The sequence below is a fragment of the Echeneis naucrates genome, chromosome 2 (assembly GCF_900963305.1).
Source record: "Echeneis naucrates chromosome 2, fEcheNa1.1, whole genome shotgun sequence".
NCBI lineage: Eukaryota > Metazoa > Chordata > Actinopteri > Carangiformes > Echeneidae > Echeneis > Echeneis naucrates.
Window position 1 is genome coordinate 3,241,617 of NC_042512.1, and position 19,310 is coordinate 3,260,926.

Here is a 19,310-nt window from a genome sequence, read left to right on the forward strand (position 1 = left end):
TTCTCCTGCTCAGGTATCGTCTCTCAGGGCGTCATGTGTTGTCTTTGTGTGTTTTTGTGTCCGATGCTTCACAGCTCACAGGCCAAAGTACGTGCTGGCCTTCATGGCTCACATGTACAGATGAGTTACCTCAATGTAAGTATCATAGGTACAGCACACAGCTGAAACATTTACTGTTCAGGGTGGAATACGACACCTCGCTCAGTGCTTGTCCAGGCAAGAAAAGGTTCAGCTGCCAGCTTGTTATATCAACAATGTGTCACATTCTAAAGCAAAGTACTGCTGGGACTTGAACCCAGGAGCTCTTGTATACTAGACAGACACTTTGACCAGCTAAGCCACAGAACCACTCTGAAGTACATGTATATACAGAGGATCTGGTGATGGAAGTGTAATGTGTATACTACAGCTGAGGTTGTTGTTGTGGTTTGTTTTAATTCAGGACTCTGCATCTACCTGAACCTACCTGTTTGACTGCAGATGTGCATTTTCATTTGGACCCCAGGAAGAGTAGCTGCTGCCTCAGTGACAGCTAACGGGGATCCTAACAAGCGATAAACAATAGACTGACATTTCCAATCGTCATCAGAACAGATAAAAAACTTCAACCTTTATGACACGGACCACTTAAGCTGATGACAGATAGAACATCATGTTACTTGATGTTACTTCATTACATTTGAAAATTGTAAGGTTGGTGTATTTCATTGGCATTTTTTGGGGGGCAGGTGGGACTTGAAAATGAATCCTTGTCAGAAATGATTGAGCAATAAAGAACAACGATAAACGAGGGGAGAGGGGTGAACAACATTAATGGGGTGGAAAACTGTATCTGTCATAGAAGAAGACATTCATAAAGAGTTAAAGCAAATTCATTCAAAATGTCATATGAGGGGCTCGTTCAGGATTTGAAACTGAGAACTCTTGCACTCTGAATGAGAATCATACCTGTACACCAACAAGCCCTGGAAGGAGGAAATGTTGATAGTGTCCATGGTTTTGCACACCACAATTGTCATTCAGCAACATAATATTCCTTTATTTTGTTGTTTATGCTTTTATTGCTCACTGCTACAGTTAGTAAAATTTAAAACACATATGAATTCTACTTTAATCTGTTCATTTTAAATTCCTGATCTGGTGGCAGCTGCAGCTTTTTTCTAATGTTAAAATGAATGAAGTCAGATTTTGTTGATGTCTGGTCCTCTGCTCCAGGTGGAGAGTCCTTCAGTTTGTGGAGGATTTCAGTGAAAATAAAAGATGAGGTCGTGTTGTGTGTATAGTGGCAGCATAAAGACTGGGTCCCGCTGTCTTACTCAGGCTGAACTACAGCGTCTATTCACGGGGGCTTTGACCTGCTCCGTGTCCGACCTGGGCCGGTGCACCCCTCCTTAGACGACCTGGTGATCCCGGGCTCCCCCCGGAGCACCATATCGATACCGAACTTAGTGCGGACACCCGATCGACATAGTCCGCTGCAGCCCAGAGCTCCTGAGCTCAAACGCTCCTCCAGCCTCAGCCTCCCGGTAACTTGGATTACAGGCGTGCGCCACCGCACCCGGCGAGGGACACACTTCCTGATCGGACTTTTAGCCTTTGTGATAGTGACGTCACAAAAGGCAGCAGCGCTTCAGACTCACACATCACTTCAAACCTTTGAGGAAGTGACACACAACTGTGAGGAGCACACGTGTTGACCGACACAGACGTGGTTTCAGAGACAAACAACATGGCAGTGAAGCGCACACTCTTATTTTGAAGGACAGTATTTTTTTTTTGTCATGCTTTCTTTTATTCTTTTGAGTGTTAATATTGTAGGAAGGAATTTACAGTTACAGATGTTGATGTTAAGGTTTAAAACATACACAAATGCCGGGAGGGAGGTCTGCGAAGCACCGGAAGTAGAATGCATATTTTATTTTGTAATCTCCACTTACCGTCTTGCGCTGCATATTATTTCCTCTTGCTCGCGACTCTCCTTCCAGAAAATTACGCATTTCTGATGGTCTTTGTATTTTTTTTTTTTTTTTTTTTTCGTTTTTGTTGTGCAAATTGAAGTAAGTTAGATAAAAATACTTACAAATATGGTGTAATCACAGAGTTAAGTTGTAAAACTGTATATTTTGTTATTTTCATGCATAATCTCGCCAATTAGAGGAGAAGTGGAGAAGCATGAGTTGCTCGGCTGCTACTTAGCTTATAACGCCAGAGTGTGCTATTGAGACTGGATGCTAACAGGAGCCATGTAGTGACTGTGTTCATGGTGTTACAGAGCACAGAGGGCATGTAGGAGAAAAACCTGTCAGCACCTGTGAATGTTTCTTCTCCACAATGCAGGTATGTGAGTTATTCTTTTTTTAGTTTTCTTAGGTTGATGTACATTTTATTTAGTTGGGTTAGGGTTAGTTGTTTGTGCTCTTAAATAAAGCTGGTCCCTTCCGGGTACTTTTCCTGTGTGAGGGGAACAGATGAGCACAGGTGAACCCCATGTGAGGGTCAAACTCACAGCTTTCATATAATGAGACTGCAACATCTAGGCCTGGAAGTCATCTTAAGTAAGAGTGAGATGGAGGAGACCTGTCAGTGCTGCTTTTCATGTAGAGCAGCTCCATTTTAAAAAGTTGGAGTAAAAAGTAACATTGCATTGGCCGGGAATCAAACTCGTGAAAGTACACATCGTTCTGCAGTTCTCTATCAGCAGCAGCAGCAGGTACTGCTGTGAGCTCCGTCCTCTCCCTCCTCCCAAATCGACCACAGTGTTCAAATTTACACATGGAAACTGTCAGTGTGGCTGAACTGGTCTGGTTGCAGAGGACGCTCCAGAAAACCATGTCAAGCCAGTGGGTTTATTTATACCACCTGCTGTTAGTTGTTTCAATTTAATTTAGTTAATGGTATTAAAACGTTCTTTTCATATTGTTTGTTGTCTGCGTGTCATGAACTGAAAGCTGTTAGTCTGTGTTAGTTCTGCCATGGGAAAGGTCATAAATGCACGCTATGATAGAATCAACACAAAGACGTCACACTGCACTGGTTTTCTTCTTTTCTCACCTGCCCAGCTCTACCCGTCTGCTGCACCCACCTAATCAGTGCAACCATCTCATTCCACTCATTTTCTGACAGATTATATCTCGTGTGGGGGAACATTGTATGCACATTAGGACTGAGAGAGAAGCTGCGCTCACACACACTCGAAATTCAAGTCATGTGTTTCATATATAAAAGAGAGACTGCAACAAAAACATCAATTTCATCACACTAGTATCGATCCAGTACTGTTACTGACCTTGGTATCAATACTGTTGATATGTGGATCCATCTGCCCACCCCAACCTGCACTTTTCCACTCACCTGCTGCACCCACCTAATCAGTTCTACCATCTCATTCCACTCATTTTCTGACAGATTATCTTTATCGTCATGCCAACCTGTCTCACATTCATTGCCAGACTGTTTGTCTGGATTTGATCCTCTCTGTGTCTGACCTCATAACCTGACATATAACCTGACACATAAGCAACAGACTGTTAGAGCTCCGCTGTCGAAGGGACAGATACAGAAAATCATTCCTGCCACATTCCATCACACTGTACAATAACTCTCATCTGTCTGACAGAGAAAAGTCACATCTCTGATATATAAAAACAAAACAAACTGTAACTATAGCACCTTATATGTCATTGTATTCTTATAGTTTGTGTAGTTATTGTATGTTTATAGTTTTTATTATATATATATATTAGATATTTTGTTATTATTACTATCCTGTTACATACTGTACAGTGAGTCTTGCTGCTGTGACATGATAATTTCCTACTCTGGGATCAATAAATTACATCTATTTGTCTATCTGACCACCGTCTGTCTCTGACTCCTCTGACTGCCGGCCCCTCACCTCTCCCCTGTTTACCTGGATTCCCTCACCAGAGGGGGCTTCAGAATAAACTGTTCAACTGTTCCTTCTTTGATCTCAGTCTGTGCTGTACTGGGTTTGACCTAACACCCGTTACAGTCAGTACTGAAATTTTGTATAATAGGGGGATGTTACTTTAATAGGACTGAGGGTTTTAAAGGTGCAAGGGACATTTCTGGTGTTGGTCTTTCAAATGTAAGGCATTATTCTTTATTCAATCCCGGGCCATTTTCCACATAGTCTGGAGTCATTTTGCCTTTTTACAGGTTTCCAAAACAGGTTGGAGCGGTTTTAAATCTGATGTTGTTTCATACTTTGGAGTCTGAAGTTATGAGGATGTAACTTTTCCTCAGCTCAAACAGACACCAGGACTGAAGAGGGAGAACAAGCAGCTTCTTGTCTTCACATGAAGCTGGAAAGTGTCAGAAATTCTCTCTGAAGTGACTTCAGCAGGTGAGAATCTGTAAATATGTGAACAGGATCACTGTGATCACATTGTGTTGTTTCACTGCTTGACTGGACAGGAGAACTTTTCTGGATGCTGATTGGCTGCTTTCAGATGTGTACTATTATTATTATTATTATTATTATTATTATTATTATTATTATTATTATTATTATTATTATTAGTTTCTCTTGGAGTTAAAGGACAATGATTTGAGGATAAGTTCTATTTATGCTCATAAATAGCATCAACGGAGCACTGATCTTGTGAATTGACTCCTCCTTTTTCCTCATACATTACCACCACAGGGTGTGCCAACTTTTGACATTTTAATGACAGAACTGGTCTGACAGCTCAGATATGTTGTCTTTGTTCTTTAAAAAAATCAACATCATTAATTATCTCTGACAATAACACAGACTTGTCTTCCCAGAAACCGTGTGTGATTTCTCAGAAACACAGTATCAGGGTTTGGATAGTAAAGCAAATGTATTATTTAATTTCACCAAGATAATCCATTTCCTATCAATACAGATTTGAAAACAAATGCAACTTTTATGTGATAAATGCAACATTAGGGGTTACAAATCAATCAATGCCAAAAGGTAGAGCTGCTGTCAGAGATGAAGATTGTTTGCTTCGGTAATTGTTTCTTCCATGTTCATGAGACATGAGAGACCTGTGTCATGTAATGATGGAGAGAATCAGATCAAATCTGTAAATATCTAATGACCATGATTACTGATCAGACTGTACTAAGTATGAAAAGTTAAACCAATGTCAAACTGACTCCACTGGTTGTAAAATAGATTAGATTGTATTGAACAGGATCACTGTGATCACACTGTGTTGTTTCACTGTTTGCCTGGACAGGAGAACTTTTCTGGATGCTGATTGGCTGCTTTCAGATGTGTACAAATAATATTAATAGTTTCTTTTTGAGTTAAAGGACAATAATTTGAGGATCAGTTGTATTCATGGCCATTAATAGAATCAACAGAGCTGATCTGTAAATATCTCAATACCATGATTTCTGATCATACTGTACTAAGTCTGAAAAGTTAAACCAATTTCAAACTGACTGCATTGGTTTTAAAATAAGTGTAATTGTATTGAAGCCTATGGGGAAAGGCAATTAGGAACAGCTGGTATTATTTCCTATCATACTTTCAGACTTTATGGTTGACAGGTGTAAATAGTGAACATTAATCCGGATAATTTACACTGAAGCTAAATACGCTACAGCTAACTAATGTTAATTAGCTGATAGTGTTCTTTCCATGATCAGTGTTGGCTTGGTATTTCATCAATATTTTTTTGGAAAATTATTTTTTATTGTTTATCATTTTAATCCATGAGAACACTGATTGAATATATGTAATATTCAAGGTCTGTATCTCCTGAAAACTTTGTCTCAGCTCTGTTGCTTATTAATAACAAAACCAAGAAGCGGCACTCCTTGTTTTTATGAGTTGTTCGATCAATAAGGTTACATGAATTAAATCACAATTCCATCAACACATCCCACAGTCAGATACAACCATCTACTGGACAGACAGAAGAAGCACCATCAGATCTGAGATACATTTCTCTGAAACTTCCTGATTACTGACAGATCAGACTGATTTCTATGTGAAGTTGTGGAGACACACTATTTAAATAATGTGTCAAAGAAACAAATGTTTAAGATTTATCATATTCATCAGATGAGAGAACCACCTCCTCTGGTCTGGCAATTCCTGACAGGTCAGACTGGTTTAGTTGTAATTGTTCTATTTGTTTTTGTGTTGTTTTTATTTTTTTACTTGGCTTCTGATGGAAAGATTTGGCCCTCAAAAATGTATTTCATTAAAATTGTAGACCTCGAAATGTGCCAAGTTATGGTGATCATAACTGTGTCAAAGATCCATAATTCTTCAACTTGGACTGTAAAAAGTAAATGGTGATCTGAGTTTGCTTGAAATAAAGTGTTAATGCCAATGTATAACATTGAAGATCGGGATAAACATGAATCAGGAATGTTCTCTGTTTATAACACAATCTGACTGAAATCAACACGGAGAGAGAAAAGTCAAACAGTTTGTTGTTGGGAGTTAAAGGCTGAAGTTAATGACAGTAATGATGATGATTGTGTCCTCTGATGTAAATCCTGTGTTAATGAATCTTGTTGTTGTGTTTGTGTGAAGGTGGAGGCTCAGCTATGAATCAGTGTGAGGACAGAGAGGAGGGAGCCCCTCCCTCTAAAACCACTCTGTGTGGGGAACATGAGAGTCAGACCAAAGCTCAGAGGTGAGATGAGGATCTCTAACTGTCCATCTGTCAGAGCTCAGCACTCAGATCACTGCTCCATCATTATTCACTCTCACTGTCACTTAAATTTTTTACTGCTTCAGTTTTTTTATCCTTGTCTCCATTGGGAGCTCAACCAGGATGTGGAGATTCTTTCATTCATATTCACCAGTCCATCACAGGGCCAACACACAGTGACAATCTGCCACACTCACACTCAGACCTACAGACATGGCTGTTGTGGAGTAACAGCACTAACCATGATGCTGCTGTGCTGCCTGCATGTAGAGAGATATTTCTTTTTCTTCTTCTTATCATTATTATTATTATTATCATTATTATTATTTGACTTGCACAAGTCAGTAATACTCTATGCAAAATACTTCATTTTAGTCAAATGAAAAATATCCAAACAGTCAAAGTGACATGTAAATGTGATTAAAATGAACAACAACAATAAAAACATTGCACAATAAAATATTCTGGCTGATTTGTGGCTATACAAATGAAAGCTGGACTTGGCTGATTTATTTTCAAGTTATAATTTTCTGCCCACTTTTTTTGGTTAATTCTTTTAATGTCAACTCTGTTTTTTCTAGCAACCAGAAGTCAAGACCGGATTCTCCTGAACTGAGCTGTGTGTCCATGAAGAGTGATCGGTCTAGAGGTCATCCTCTTAACTTTAAGGGAGGACAACAGTCTGCTGGATCCAGCTGTGTCTCCATGAAGCGTAAGCGGTCTATGGATGACTTTATCAAAGAAAAAAGGTAAAAGCTGATCATTTGTTGTTGTTTGACTCATTAAAGGTATCAAAGCTTGTCTATCAGTTTCTCTGCTGTTCATAGAAAACTCCTGGAACAAACTGTGTGTTTGTGTCTTTTCTCCTCAGATTTAAGTCTGACAAACATCATCACACAGACCTGGACTCCATATTTATGGTGTGTAAATGTTCATCCAGTGACTACAACAGACACCAACAAAGACTTGAGTTTGAAGCTGCACTCTTTAGACCAGTAGAGCTTTACTCTGTGACAGACAGGAGTTGAATTGGGATTGAACAGGTTTGGGGTGGGAGAGAGTGGGAGAGGACTGGGAGTTGTAGTTCACCACAGAGCAATAATCCATCAGCCTCAACAGATATGTTCTGTATGAATATGGTCTGTTGGAGACTTTTACAAAACATTTCTGCTCCTTCTTCTTCATCTACAGTGAATCCTAAAGAAAAGTTTAATATTTAGAGGTTTTCCAGATCATTTCAGCTGTGACTTAATCACAAAGACCAAAGTTAATAAGATTCAGTCCTGGACCTCCATGGACTCTGTCTTTACAGGGTTTAAAGATGGAATAATTCATCAGTGAACTAGTTCAGGTGGTCTGATCCATCTTCAGCCACAGTCACAGTTAATACCCTGAATTTTCACTTCCTAAGTTGATGTGTTGAAGGGCTGTATCAGTTTGGTCTTCATGTGATGATCACGATCTCTGTGTTGTCAGAATCTAAAGTCAAACTTAGTAAGTTACACCAGTGAAGTTAGTTTAGTGAAGTCAGCAGGTCTGAATCTTTCTGTGTAGCTCTGGAAAGAGACGTGGCAGCAGATGATACAGCAGCAGCTAAAGTTGAACTCTGCTGACTGATGATCTGATGCTTTGATCCATCAGTTTATACTGAAAGTGAACTTTACACAGGATGTTATTGTGTTCCAGCTGCTGGAGGAGAACATCGTCTGTTTTGTGAAGAACGAGCTGAAGGAAATCAAAAGGAGTCTGAGTCCAGATTACCCACAATTCATGAAGAATGAGGATGATGAGGTGGATGAAGAGCAGAGGAGGAGCAGAGAGGCATTTCTGGAGATCACAGTGAACTTCCTGAGGAGGATGAAGCAGGAGGAGCTGGCTGACTGTCTGCAGAGAGGTAAGAGGATTTAACATGATGGATGAATTAGACATTTAATAAAGTCTGAGGAGACAGAGAGAGAAATATGATGATATTCTTATTCATGGAAGAAGTAAACATCAACCTTGAATTTTTTAAAATCTAATTTACATTTTGTTTATTCAGAAAGTCATGCTCAAGTTTGTCAACGTAAACTGAAATCTGGCCTGAAGAAGAAGTTCCAGTGTGTGTTTGAGGGGATCTCTAAAGCAGGAAACCCAACCCTTCTGAATCAGATCTACACAGAGCTCTACATCACAGAGGGAGGGACTGGAGAGGTCAATGAGGAACATGAGGTCAGACAGATTGAAACAGCATCCAGGAAACAGGACAGAGCAGAAACAAGCATCAGACAAGAAGACATCTTTAAACCCCCACCTGGAAGAGACCAACCAATCAGAACAGTGATGACAAAGGGAGTGGCTGGCATTGGGAAAACCGTCTTAACACAGAAGTTCACTCTGGACTGGGCTGAAGACAAAGCCAACCAGGACATAGAGTTCACATTCCCCTTCACCTTCAGAGAGCTGAATGTGCTGAAAGAGAAGAAGTTCAGCTTGGTGGAACTTGTTCATCTCTTCTTCACTGAAACCAAAGAAGCAGGAATCTGCAGCTTTGATCACTTCCAGGTTGTGTTCATCTTTGACGGTCTGGATGAGTGTCGACTTCCTCTGGACTTCCACAACACTGAGGTCCTGACTGATCCTACAGAGTCCACCTCAGTGGACGTGCTGCTGACAAACCTCATCAGGGGGAAACTGCTTCCCTCTGCTCACCTCTGGATAACCACACGACCTGCAGCAGCCAATCAGATCCCTCCTCAGTGTATTGACATGGTGACAGAGGTCAGAGGGTTCAATGACCTCCAGAAGGAGGAGTACTTCAGGAAGAGGTTCAGACAAAAGAAGCAGGCCAGCAGGATCATCTCCCACATCAAGACCTCACGAAGCCTCCACATCATGTGCCACATCCCAGTCTTCTGCTGGATCACTGCTACAGTTCTGGAGGAGGTGTTGAAGACCAGAGAGGGAGGAGAGCTGCCCAAGACCCTGACTGAGATGTACATCCACTTCCTGGTGGTTCAGTCCAAAGTGAAGAAGGTCAAGTACGATGGAGGAGCTGAGTCAGATCCTCACTGGAGTCCAGAGACCAGGAAGATGATTGAGTCTCTGGGAAAAGTGGCTTTTGAGCAGCTGCAGAAAGGAAACCTGATCTTCTATGAATCAGACCTGACAGAGTGTGGCATCGATATCAGAGCAGCATCAGTTTACTCAGGAGTGTTGACACAGATCTTCAAAGAGGAGACAGGGCTGTACCAGGACAAGGTCTTCTGCTTCGTCCATCTGAGTGTTCAGGAGTTTCTGGGTGCTCTTCATGTCCATCTGACCTTCATCAACTCTGGAGTCAATCTGATGTCAGAAAAACAAACAACCTCCTTTTGGTCATACTGGTTGGGAAACAGATTCTACCAGAGGGCTGTGGATGAGGCCTTACAGAGTCCACATGGACACCTGGACTTGTTCCTCCGGTTCCTTCTGGGTCTTTCACTGCAGACCAACCAAACTCTCCTACGAGGCCTGGTGACACAGACAGGAAGTAGCTCAAAGACCAATCAGAAAACAGTCCAGTACATCAAGACAAAGATCAGTGAGAATCTGTCTCCAGAGAAAAGTATCAACCTGTTTCACTGTCTGAATGAACTGAATGATGGTTCTCTGGTGGAGGAGATCCAACAGTCCCTGAGATCAGGACGTCTCTCCACAGATAAACTGTCTCCTGCTCAATGGTCAGCTCTGGTCTTCATCTTACTGTCATCAGAAAAAGATCTGGACGTGTTTGACCTGAAGAAATACTCTGCTTCAGAGGAGGCTCTTCTGAGGCTGCTGCCAGTGGTCAAAGCCTCCAACAAAGTTCTGTATGTGCAAATAAATCCAACAAGATCAACTAAATCTTTATGTGGTTGAAATCAAAAAAACTTTTTTGTAAAACAATCTTTGGAATAATTTTCTCTTGTTTTGCGGTTTCCTCTTCAGACTGAGCCTCTGTAACCTCTCAGACAGAAGCTGTGAAGCTCTGTCCTCAGTCCTCAGCTCCCAGTCCTCTAGTCTGAGAGATCTGGACCTGAGTAACAACAACCTGCAGGATTCAGGAGTGAAGCGGCTGTCTGATGGACTGAAGAGTCCACACTGTGAGCTGGAAACTCTCAGGTCAGAATTTGTGTGAATACCTTGGATTTAGTTTTTTATGATACATTTTTATTTAATATGTTCATTAAATGATACAAAAATGAACTGGAGTTTTGTAAAAACTCCAATTCCAAGGAAGTTAGGATGTTTTGTAAAATGTAAATAAAAACAATGCAATGATTTGCAAATCCTCTTCAACCTATATTCAATTGAATACACGACAACGGCAAGGTATTTAATGTTCAAACTGATAAACTTTGTTTTTGTGTAAATATTCACTTGTTTTGAATTTGATTCCTGCAACATGTTCCAATTAAGCTGGGACAGAGTTTACCACTGTGTTACATCACCTTTCCTTCTAACACCACTCAATAAGCATTTGGGAACTGAGGACAGTAAATGTTGAAGCTTTGTAGATGGAATTCTTTCTCATTCTTGCTTCATGTACAATTTCAGTTGTTCAACAGTCCGGGGTCTCCTTTGTCATATTTTTGCGTTTGATAATGTGCCACACATTTTCACTGGGCGACAGGTCTGGACTGCAGGCAGGCCGTGGGCACTAACACACCCCTGTACCATCACAGATGCTGGCTTTTAAACTTTGCACTGGTAACAATGTGGATGGTCTTTTTCCTCTTTTGCCCAGAGGACACAACATCCATGATTTCCAAAAACAATTTGAAATGTGGACTCATCAGACCACAGCACACTTTGCATTTGTCCATTTCAAATGAGCTCTGGCTCAGAGAAGGCGGTGGTGTTTCTGGATGTTGTTGATGCATGGTAGAGTTTTAACTTGCAATTGTAGATGTAGCGGCGGACTGTGTTAGCTGACAGTGGTTTTCTGAAGTGTTCCTGAGCCCACACAGCACATACACACATCCTTTACACCATGATGTTGGTTTTTAATGCAGTATTGCCCGATGGATCAAAGGTCACGGGCATTCAATGTTGGTTTTCAGCCTTGCCGTTTATGTGTAGAAAGTTCTCCAGATTCTCTGAATCTTTTGATTATATTATGGACTGTATATGATGAAATCCCTAAATTCCTTGCAATTGAACGTTAAGAAACATTGTTCTTAAACTGTTGGACTATTTTCTCACATGGTTGTTCTCAAAGTTGTGATCCTCATCCCATCTTTGCTTGGCTGAGCCTTTTGGGGATGCTCCTTTTATACCCAATCATGACATGCACCTGTCCCAGCTTTTTTGAAAAGGCATCCATTTCAAAAAGAACAAAGTATTTCCATAAAAACAATAAAGTTTATCAGTTTGAACATTAAATATCTTGTCTTTGTAGTGTATTCGATTAAATATAGGTTGAAGAGGATTTTCAAATCATTGTATTCTGTTTTTATTTACGTTTTACACAACGTCCCAACTTCATTGGAATTGCCATTTGCATATTTGGGAGATTATCATCAGTTTAAAAAGCTTTATGCTCCATAATGAATCACTGCCTTCAGAACACACTAAGTTAAACAAATCAAACACACACACACGTTGCTTTGCCAACAGGTGCATGCTGGGTGATGCTTGGGGGGTGTAGTTTCGGGTGAGAATGAGAGCAGGAGAGGGGGATATTCAAAACAGCTGTAGGCAGGAACATGATGCTACATGAAGTTCATGGACATGAGCTGTAGTACAGAATTCATGAGGATAAGGGAGCAGCAGGCAGCAGGAACATGGGATGGAGATGAGTCACCACCTGCAGGATGAGGACAGGGAGAGAGACAGACACTTCATGAAAACAGGGTTAGTAAATATAGTACAAACGCTTAGAACTGGGAGAAACAGGGATTTTTAAGAAGCGTGCTTATTGTCAGCACATGTGGGGGGTTCCTTTTAATTCCAATTTCATGTTCCAGGCTCTGTAGTAAAATATTATGATATATGGTGTCAAATGTAGCACTAAGATCTAGAAGGAGAAGTATGGAGGCTGATCCATTGTCTGAAGCTATTAGAATGTCATTGGAGACTTTAACCAGCGCTGTTTCTGTGCTATGATTGGCTCTAAATCCTGACTGAATCTCTTCAAGCAAACTCTTACATGACCACCATCCAGGTGGTCATGTAATTGGTTTACTCCTGCTTTCTCAATGATTTTAGAAATGAATGGACGGTTCGATATGGGTCTATAGTTTGCCAAAACATCTGGATCAAGATTGGGGATCTTGGAGTGGGGATGAGTAAAAGTTAGTTTGTAGGTGTGTGGCTGTGTTAGTCCAGTTCCTCCGGGGTTCAGTGTGTGTGAGTGGACGTATGGTGGATCAGTGTGTTAAATGGTTGAGCGGACAGTGATGGACTGTACTTAGCTCTGTTGTGGGGCTCCTCCAGGCAGGTATGGAGTCCCAGTATACAGGCACCTTTTTCCTCCTTGGTACTCCTGGGATCATCACCACTCCTCAGGCCGTGGGTTTCCAAACCAGCTGGTTCTCTTCCTCGTGTTACTGCTTTCTTATTTTCCCAACATTTCTTTGATTAGCAGGCAGAGTTGAATGAACCTGGACAGATTTTCTTTGTTCCCCTCACTCTCACTCCTCTCTGTTGTTCTCCTTGCTGTTTGTGTCAGTAGCTTTTTCCTTCCACCAGTTCACAGTTGCCACTCATTTTTTAACTCACCATTTTTTTATGTTTATTTTTGTTTATTTTTTTTCCCACTCACATTCCTTTCCCTTCCCTTTCCTGTCAGGAGGTAAAGGGCTGTTCTGCTGTTTTGTTTTCTACCACAACCTATTGGTTGAACATAGAACAGAATCAGTGCATCACTATACAGTGTTTGTGTTACTGTGTCTTGACTTGAATGAGTATGTTTGTTGTTCTGTTGTTGTTTATCTGTTTTAATCATAGTCAAGTAAGGTTTGAAAAATAAATGAAAAAAACAACCTTACTTCCCTGATGATGAAATAGGAGAACAAGATTGACAAAAACAAATTCCCTCCCCTAAAGCTATGACAGCTACTAAGACTATTTGTAACATAAACAAGTAAAACAAAACGGCACATGTAAAAATAAAAATAAAAACAAAAAACAAAAGTTGTTTAACCCAAATCACAATGCAGCACAGCCCAGCATGATCCAGAGCTCAAAGCAGGAAGGAGGAGGATGATGAGGGGTAGGGGCTTTGAATCCAGCCCTAAACATCGAGGGTTTTCTGATGCTGACTTCCCAAGGTGGGGCCAGTCCGTGAGTGAGATGATGTGGAGCAGTCAGAGGGGGGAAAAAAACAAAAAAAAAAATTACAAGACACAACAGCTGTCAATGATATATTCTTTTCTGTGTACTTCTTGGTTTATTTATCCACCAAAGCATGATGAAATCTAAAAGAGTGATCACAACCGTACACTTTGTTGCTGCTTTGAATACCCTGTTCCTTGCGTGCCTGAATGTAAACTATGCCGTGACGTAGCAAGTGGTGTCCCAATTCCTTGGGAAGAAGCAAAGCTATACCCCTTATGACTTCCTTTTGAAGGTTAAGGGGTGGAGGGTGAGGACTGGTGGTAGTGAGTAGGTGAACTTTGGGATTGGGCCAAAGTGTCAGAATGAAATATCTTTTTAGTAATTCTATGATCAGGCAGCTTCACAGATCTGTTCCAGAGCTGGAGCATTTGTCTCTTACGTCTGATACTCGTCTGACACAGGACACACACACACACACACACACACACACACACACACACATTATAGAACAGAGTGAAAGTATGAACTCCCAGATGAGCACAGTGTTCCGACTTGTTCAGGGCTCTACCTGCAGACTGAGCTAAAACACTGACAGCTGGGTTAAATGTCATGTGTTGGTCCAACGTCAGGACATTTATACTGATCAGTGTAGGACAGCAGTACTGTCCCAAGATTAACAACATTCAGCTTGGCCTAAAATGCTCCACTTGTATTTTGTCTTGGTTCTCCATTAGTCTCCACTTCCAGCACAGTTTTGGAACAATGTTCAGCATTTTTTCTTTCTTAGCCAACAGAATGAAATCATCCACATGTAACATGGCTCTGTTGGTTCAGTTTGGGAAATTTCAGCCATAAAACCAATTTAGTTTGAATATCAAACAGATTGTCAGATCCAGCAGGATGATGCTGTGCCAGACCATGTAAATGTGCCAGTGGTGGGATTTCATGGGGAACTTGTATTTTGATGCAAATGAGTCCAACAAATCCCCCCCATCTATATGTTACAGGTACCAGCAATGTAAGGCCTCTCAGCTTCAGTTATGGTTTTGGTGTCTTTGTCCCGGGGCTGAACCTTCTGCACAGTGTCTGGTCCAGCAAAGGAGAAAACAAGTGTGACTGCTCTGTTGTCGTACCATTTGACGGCACAGATGTTGTGGTTCCCCTCCACTCACATATCAAAGCTTCCTCTCCCCTTTTTCTTGTTTCATCCTCAAGGTTGCAGTTGGGTAGGCGTACCTGTCTGGATGGTCTCACAATCCAGGAATCAAGGAGCTTAACCAGCAATGTATTTAAATATATCAAAGTATTGTCTTTTCAATGATGCTAATCATCATTCCACTACATTCATACAATGTACTGGTACAATGTAATTCATGTAATTCATACAATGTACAACTTGGCCCTGCCTTGTTTGTTTGTCATCAAAGTGTATGACACGAGACAAAACTTGGAAAGTCTTCAGAGACGTGGTGGCTGGAAATATTGCCTTTCCAGTCTCAGCGTTCCAAAGGCTTGCTGTTTCTTAACCTTTTGATTTGTAAACTCCTGCCAAAAGGAGCAGGCCAATGTAGGCTTCCAAGTCAACTACATCCAAGTTTTCCCAAGTGTCCCCATACACACACTTCCCCTCTAAATTTGTCATCCCAAGAACAATATTTTCAATTGCTGGTGTTATGAAGAGCTCAAATGATGACTTGATGTTTTCAACACGGCTGACTGCATATCTGGTTGGGCCTGGAACCATTTTGATAATATTAGCAGCACTAAGTGTACCCTGCTGTTGAAGTGGAGAAAGGGACCATATTTTCATTTTGGAGGGGAGGTCACACATGGGTCACAAACAGGCAGACCAGTTTTACACAGCTGAAACAGCTTGGGGTCAAATTGACCCCTGAGGAATACCAATGTGTGCAATATGTGTTCAGCACATTGAAAAATGTCTTCATGATAATTTTATGCTTAATCAATTTTAACCATCAAATTTGGAAAAGTCATTAAATACAAAGCAAAAAAAAAAAAGTCAACTAATATTTTTTGAATGATAAACATTGAATGTGGGCAAATTGACCTGAAGGATAATAGGAGGGTTAAGTATGATTTCCACATTCAACTGTTCATGTTTCTTCAAATATATCATTAATGATGAGTTAGATTTTCTGTGTAGAACTTCTGCAGCTTGTTTGTAGACTGTTTGACTGGTTTTAGAGTGGACTTACCTGCCAGAGCTCAGATTGTTATACAGGAGTTCATATGTGGCAGAATCAGAGATAGAAATAAAGTTTGGCTGACTCTGCTGTTTGGTTATTTCTGATGTGCTCAAATCACAATGTTGACAGTTTGAGTCAGTTCAGGTTCTTTACAGTGTTGTTTCATTTTCTCATTAAATCTTGTCACTGTTTGTATTTGACTGTTGTGAAGCTGCTTCCTGTTGTTTCAGCTGTTTGACTTTCATCTTCTAAACTTCGACTTTCTAAACCTTCAGCTCTGAACAGATGATGAAACATTGAACACTTTCAAGCAGGAACTTTGTCTCCTAAAGTCACATCTTTTATTCTTTACTCAGGTTGGAGAGCTGCAGTTTGTCAGAGTTCAGCTGTTCTTCTCTGGTCTCAGCTCTGAAGTCCAACCCCTCCCATCTCAGAGAACTGGACCTGAGTAAGAACAATGACCTGAAGGATTCAGGACTGAAGGATCTGTGTGGTTTTCTGGAGAGTCCTCACTGCAGACTGGAGACTCTGAGGTCAGACTGATGTTTTATTTCTGCTCTCAGATTAATATGATGTTACAGTTGTGGTGACTCTGATCTGCAGACAGGTTTATATTTATGAGGGAAAATCCTCTTCAGGTTTTAGACATTTAAACTGTTAAATGGTTGAAAATTGCTTTTGAAAAAGTTTATTTCAAAATGACATTGGAATGGAAAACATTAATCTAATGTTTTTGAAAGGGGACATCGTATATGAATTTTAAATATTAAAATCTTATTTCAATGTTTCTTAGAATCATCCAAAATTAAAGAAATCAACACAAATATAAACCCTTTTGCCAACAAAAACACCTCTGAGGTGCTCATACACAGAACAACAAAACTGTAATGGGTTCGCTCTCTCACCCAAGAATGGCACAAGTCTAGACCGGAACAGCTGAGAACTTTATTGACTACGTGCAATAGCCCAAACAGACGGCAGGCAGAGGCAGAGTCTAGAGACAGGCCAATTTAGTTTGAATATCAAACAGACTGTCAGAACTAATGCTTTCATTTTCCAAGGAACCCTCCCACCTGGTCCATTATTAGAATAATAATGTTTACATGAACCACTGACCCCAAAGCAGTTACATGAATGTACATGAGCAACACACTGCAGCAGTGGAAATAAGGTGGCTCCAAACATACCTAATGTAAACATCAGCACCTCAGGAAAACATCCATTTTGCTGTGATTGTGTAGCAAAGCTTTAGTCCAATCAGCTGCAGTGGTTTGGTTCCACACTAAGATAAGGATTGGCTCTAAGGGCTGGTCTGCTGGGGGAGCAGTTGCCCCGTTGCCCTCCTCTCTCTGCTGCAGGAAACATGTTTGCTCCGTCAGTTCAGGTTCTTTACAGTGTTGTTTAATTTTTTCATTAAATCTTGTTGCTGTTTGTATTTGACTGTTGTGAAGCTGCTTCCTGTTGGTTCAGCTGTTTGACTTTCATGTTCTCAAATTCTACTTCAGTTCTGAAAAGAATGATGAAAAATTGAACACTCTCAAGCAGGAACTTTGTCTTCTAAAGTCACATCTTTTATTCTTTACTCAGGTTGGAGAACTGCAGTTTGTCAGAGATCAGCTGTTCTTCTCTGGTCTCAGCTCTGAAGTCCAACCCCTCCCATCTCAGAGAACTGGACCTGAGTCTGAACGACCTGAAGGATTCAGGACTGAAGGATCTGTGTGGTTTTCTGAAGAGTCCTCACTGTAGACTGGAGACTCTGAGGTCAGACTCATGTTTTATTTCTGCTCTCAGATTAATATGATGTTACAGTTGTGGTGACTCTGACCTGCAGACATCAGGCTGATATTATACTGATCCTCACTGAGGATCTTCATGCTGACGTCTGTTTTCTTCTTCTCTGGTTTAGTCCAGTCAGTGTGGCAGAGAAATGTTGAACTACAATTTTAAAACTTAAAAAAAATAAATAAAAATCCCTCAGTGAGTCAATGTCAGGAAATATTTTTCCTCACTGACATGGACAAATATATATTCAGTGGGGTCAGAATCATTCACTCTCGAACAATTTGATTCGATTTGGATTTTTGTGGCTATGATTAGATTCAAAATTGATTCTTTATTCAAAATGATTTTCAATTCAAAACAATTCGATTCATAGTAATTTCTGCTTCAATCTATAGGTGTGCAAAGGATCCTCATGATCTGCTCCAGTCTGCTTTGAAAGACAAAATGACGAATGGAGACATTAAAGTCTTTTTCACATTTATAAAGTTTTAAACATTTATCCATGCTCAGATGGAATTGTTGTAACTGTTGTTTCATACAATATCACACATTGCTTGAATAGCAAAAATAAGTGTCTCTATAAAAAAAAAAAAAAAAAAAAAAAAGAGCAGTTAAACATGCTGCCTTTTAAATTTTAAGGAAAGTGCCTTTTCAAATGTGTGTGGACCAAAACTGCTACTCTGAGCAGCAAGCTATAAAATAAGTCATGTCAAGCTCAGTAAAAACCAAAATGAGTCAGAATCTTTGCCTGCAACGAGGACGGGGCCTGTTGAATCTCTCTTTCCTCCATTATTGTAGTTTCCTCCTTGTTTTGGTGCATGCGTATGTTCCAGAACCAGCTCTGTGGTGACGTCAGACAGCGTCTTTGTCAGCATTGTTTTATTTTTTAAATCAATTTTGGGGCATTTTGAATCGATTCTGAATCATAGTAAATAAGAATTCCGACTCTTATATCAATCTTTTTTTTTTTTTTTTTCTCTTTGGGTACAGCACTAATATTCTGTTTTTGTGTTCCAACATGACTATGAAGTCATGTGACTCAAGCACACTGAAAGATTCAGACCAAACTGAATGAATTGAACAAATTAAGTGAAAATGTTCCAGATGTTGTGAATCATGTGTTGACTTGATGAAACATTGAACACTTTCAAGCAGGAACTTTGTCTCCTAAAGTCACATCTTTTATTATTTACTCAGGTTGTGGGGCTGCAGTTTGTCAGAGATCAGCTGTTCTTCTCTGGTCTCAGCTCTGAAGTCCAACCCCTCCCATCTCAGAGAACTGGACCTGAATCATAACTACCTGAAGGATTCAGGACTGAAGGATCTGTGTGGTTTTCTGAAGAGTCCTCACTGTAGACTGGAGACTCTGAGGTCA

General features: G+C 40.5%; 1 protein-coding gene across 1 annotated transcript; it reads left to right on the plus strand.

Moving 5' to 3' along the window:
* Window positions 1-8,327: 8,327 nt before the first annotated feature.
* On the plus strand, window positions 8,328-15,176 carry LOC115057398 (protein NLRC3-like; the record flags this gene model as incomplete). Its single annotated transcript, XM_029524498.1, has 3 exons — window positions 8,328-8,559; window positions 8,707-10,490; window positions 15,162-15,176. Coding segments are annotated over 3 exons (2,031 nt in total), but the record flags the coding sequence as incomplete, so codon positions are not given.
* Window positions 15,177-19,310: the final 4,134 nt, after the last annotated feature.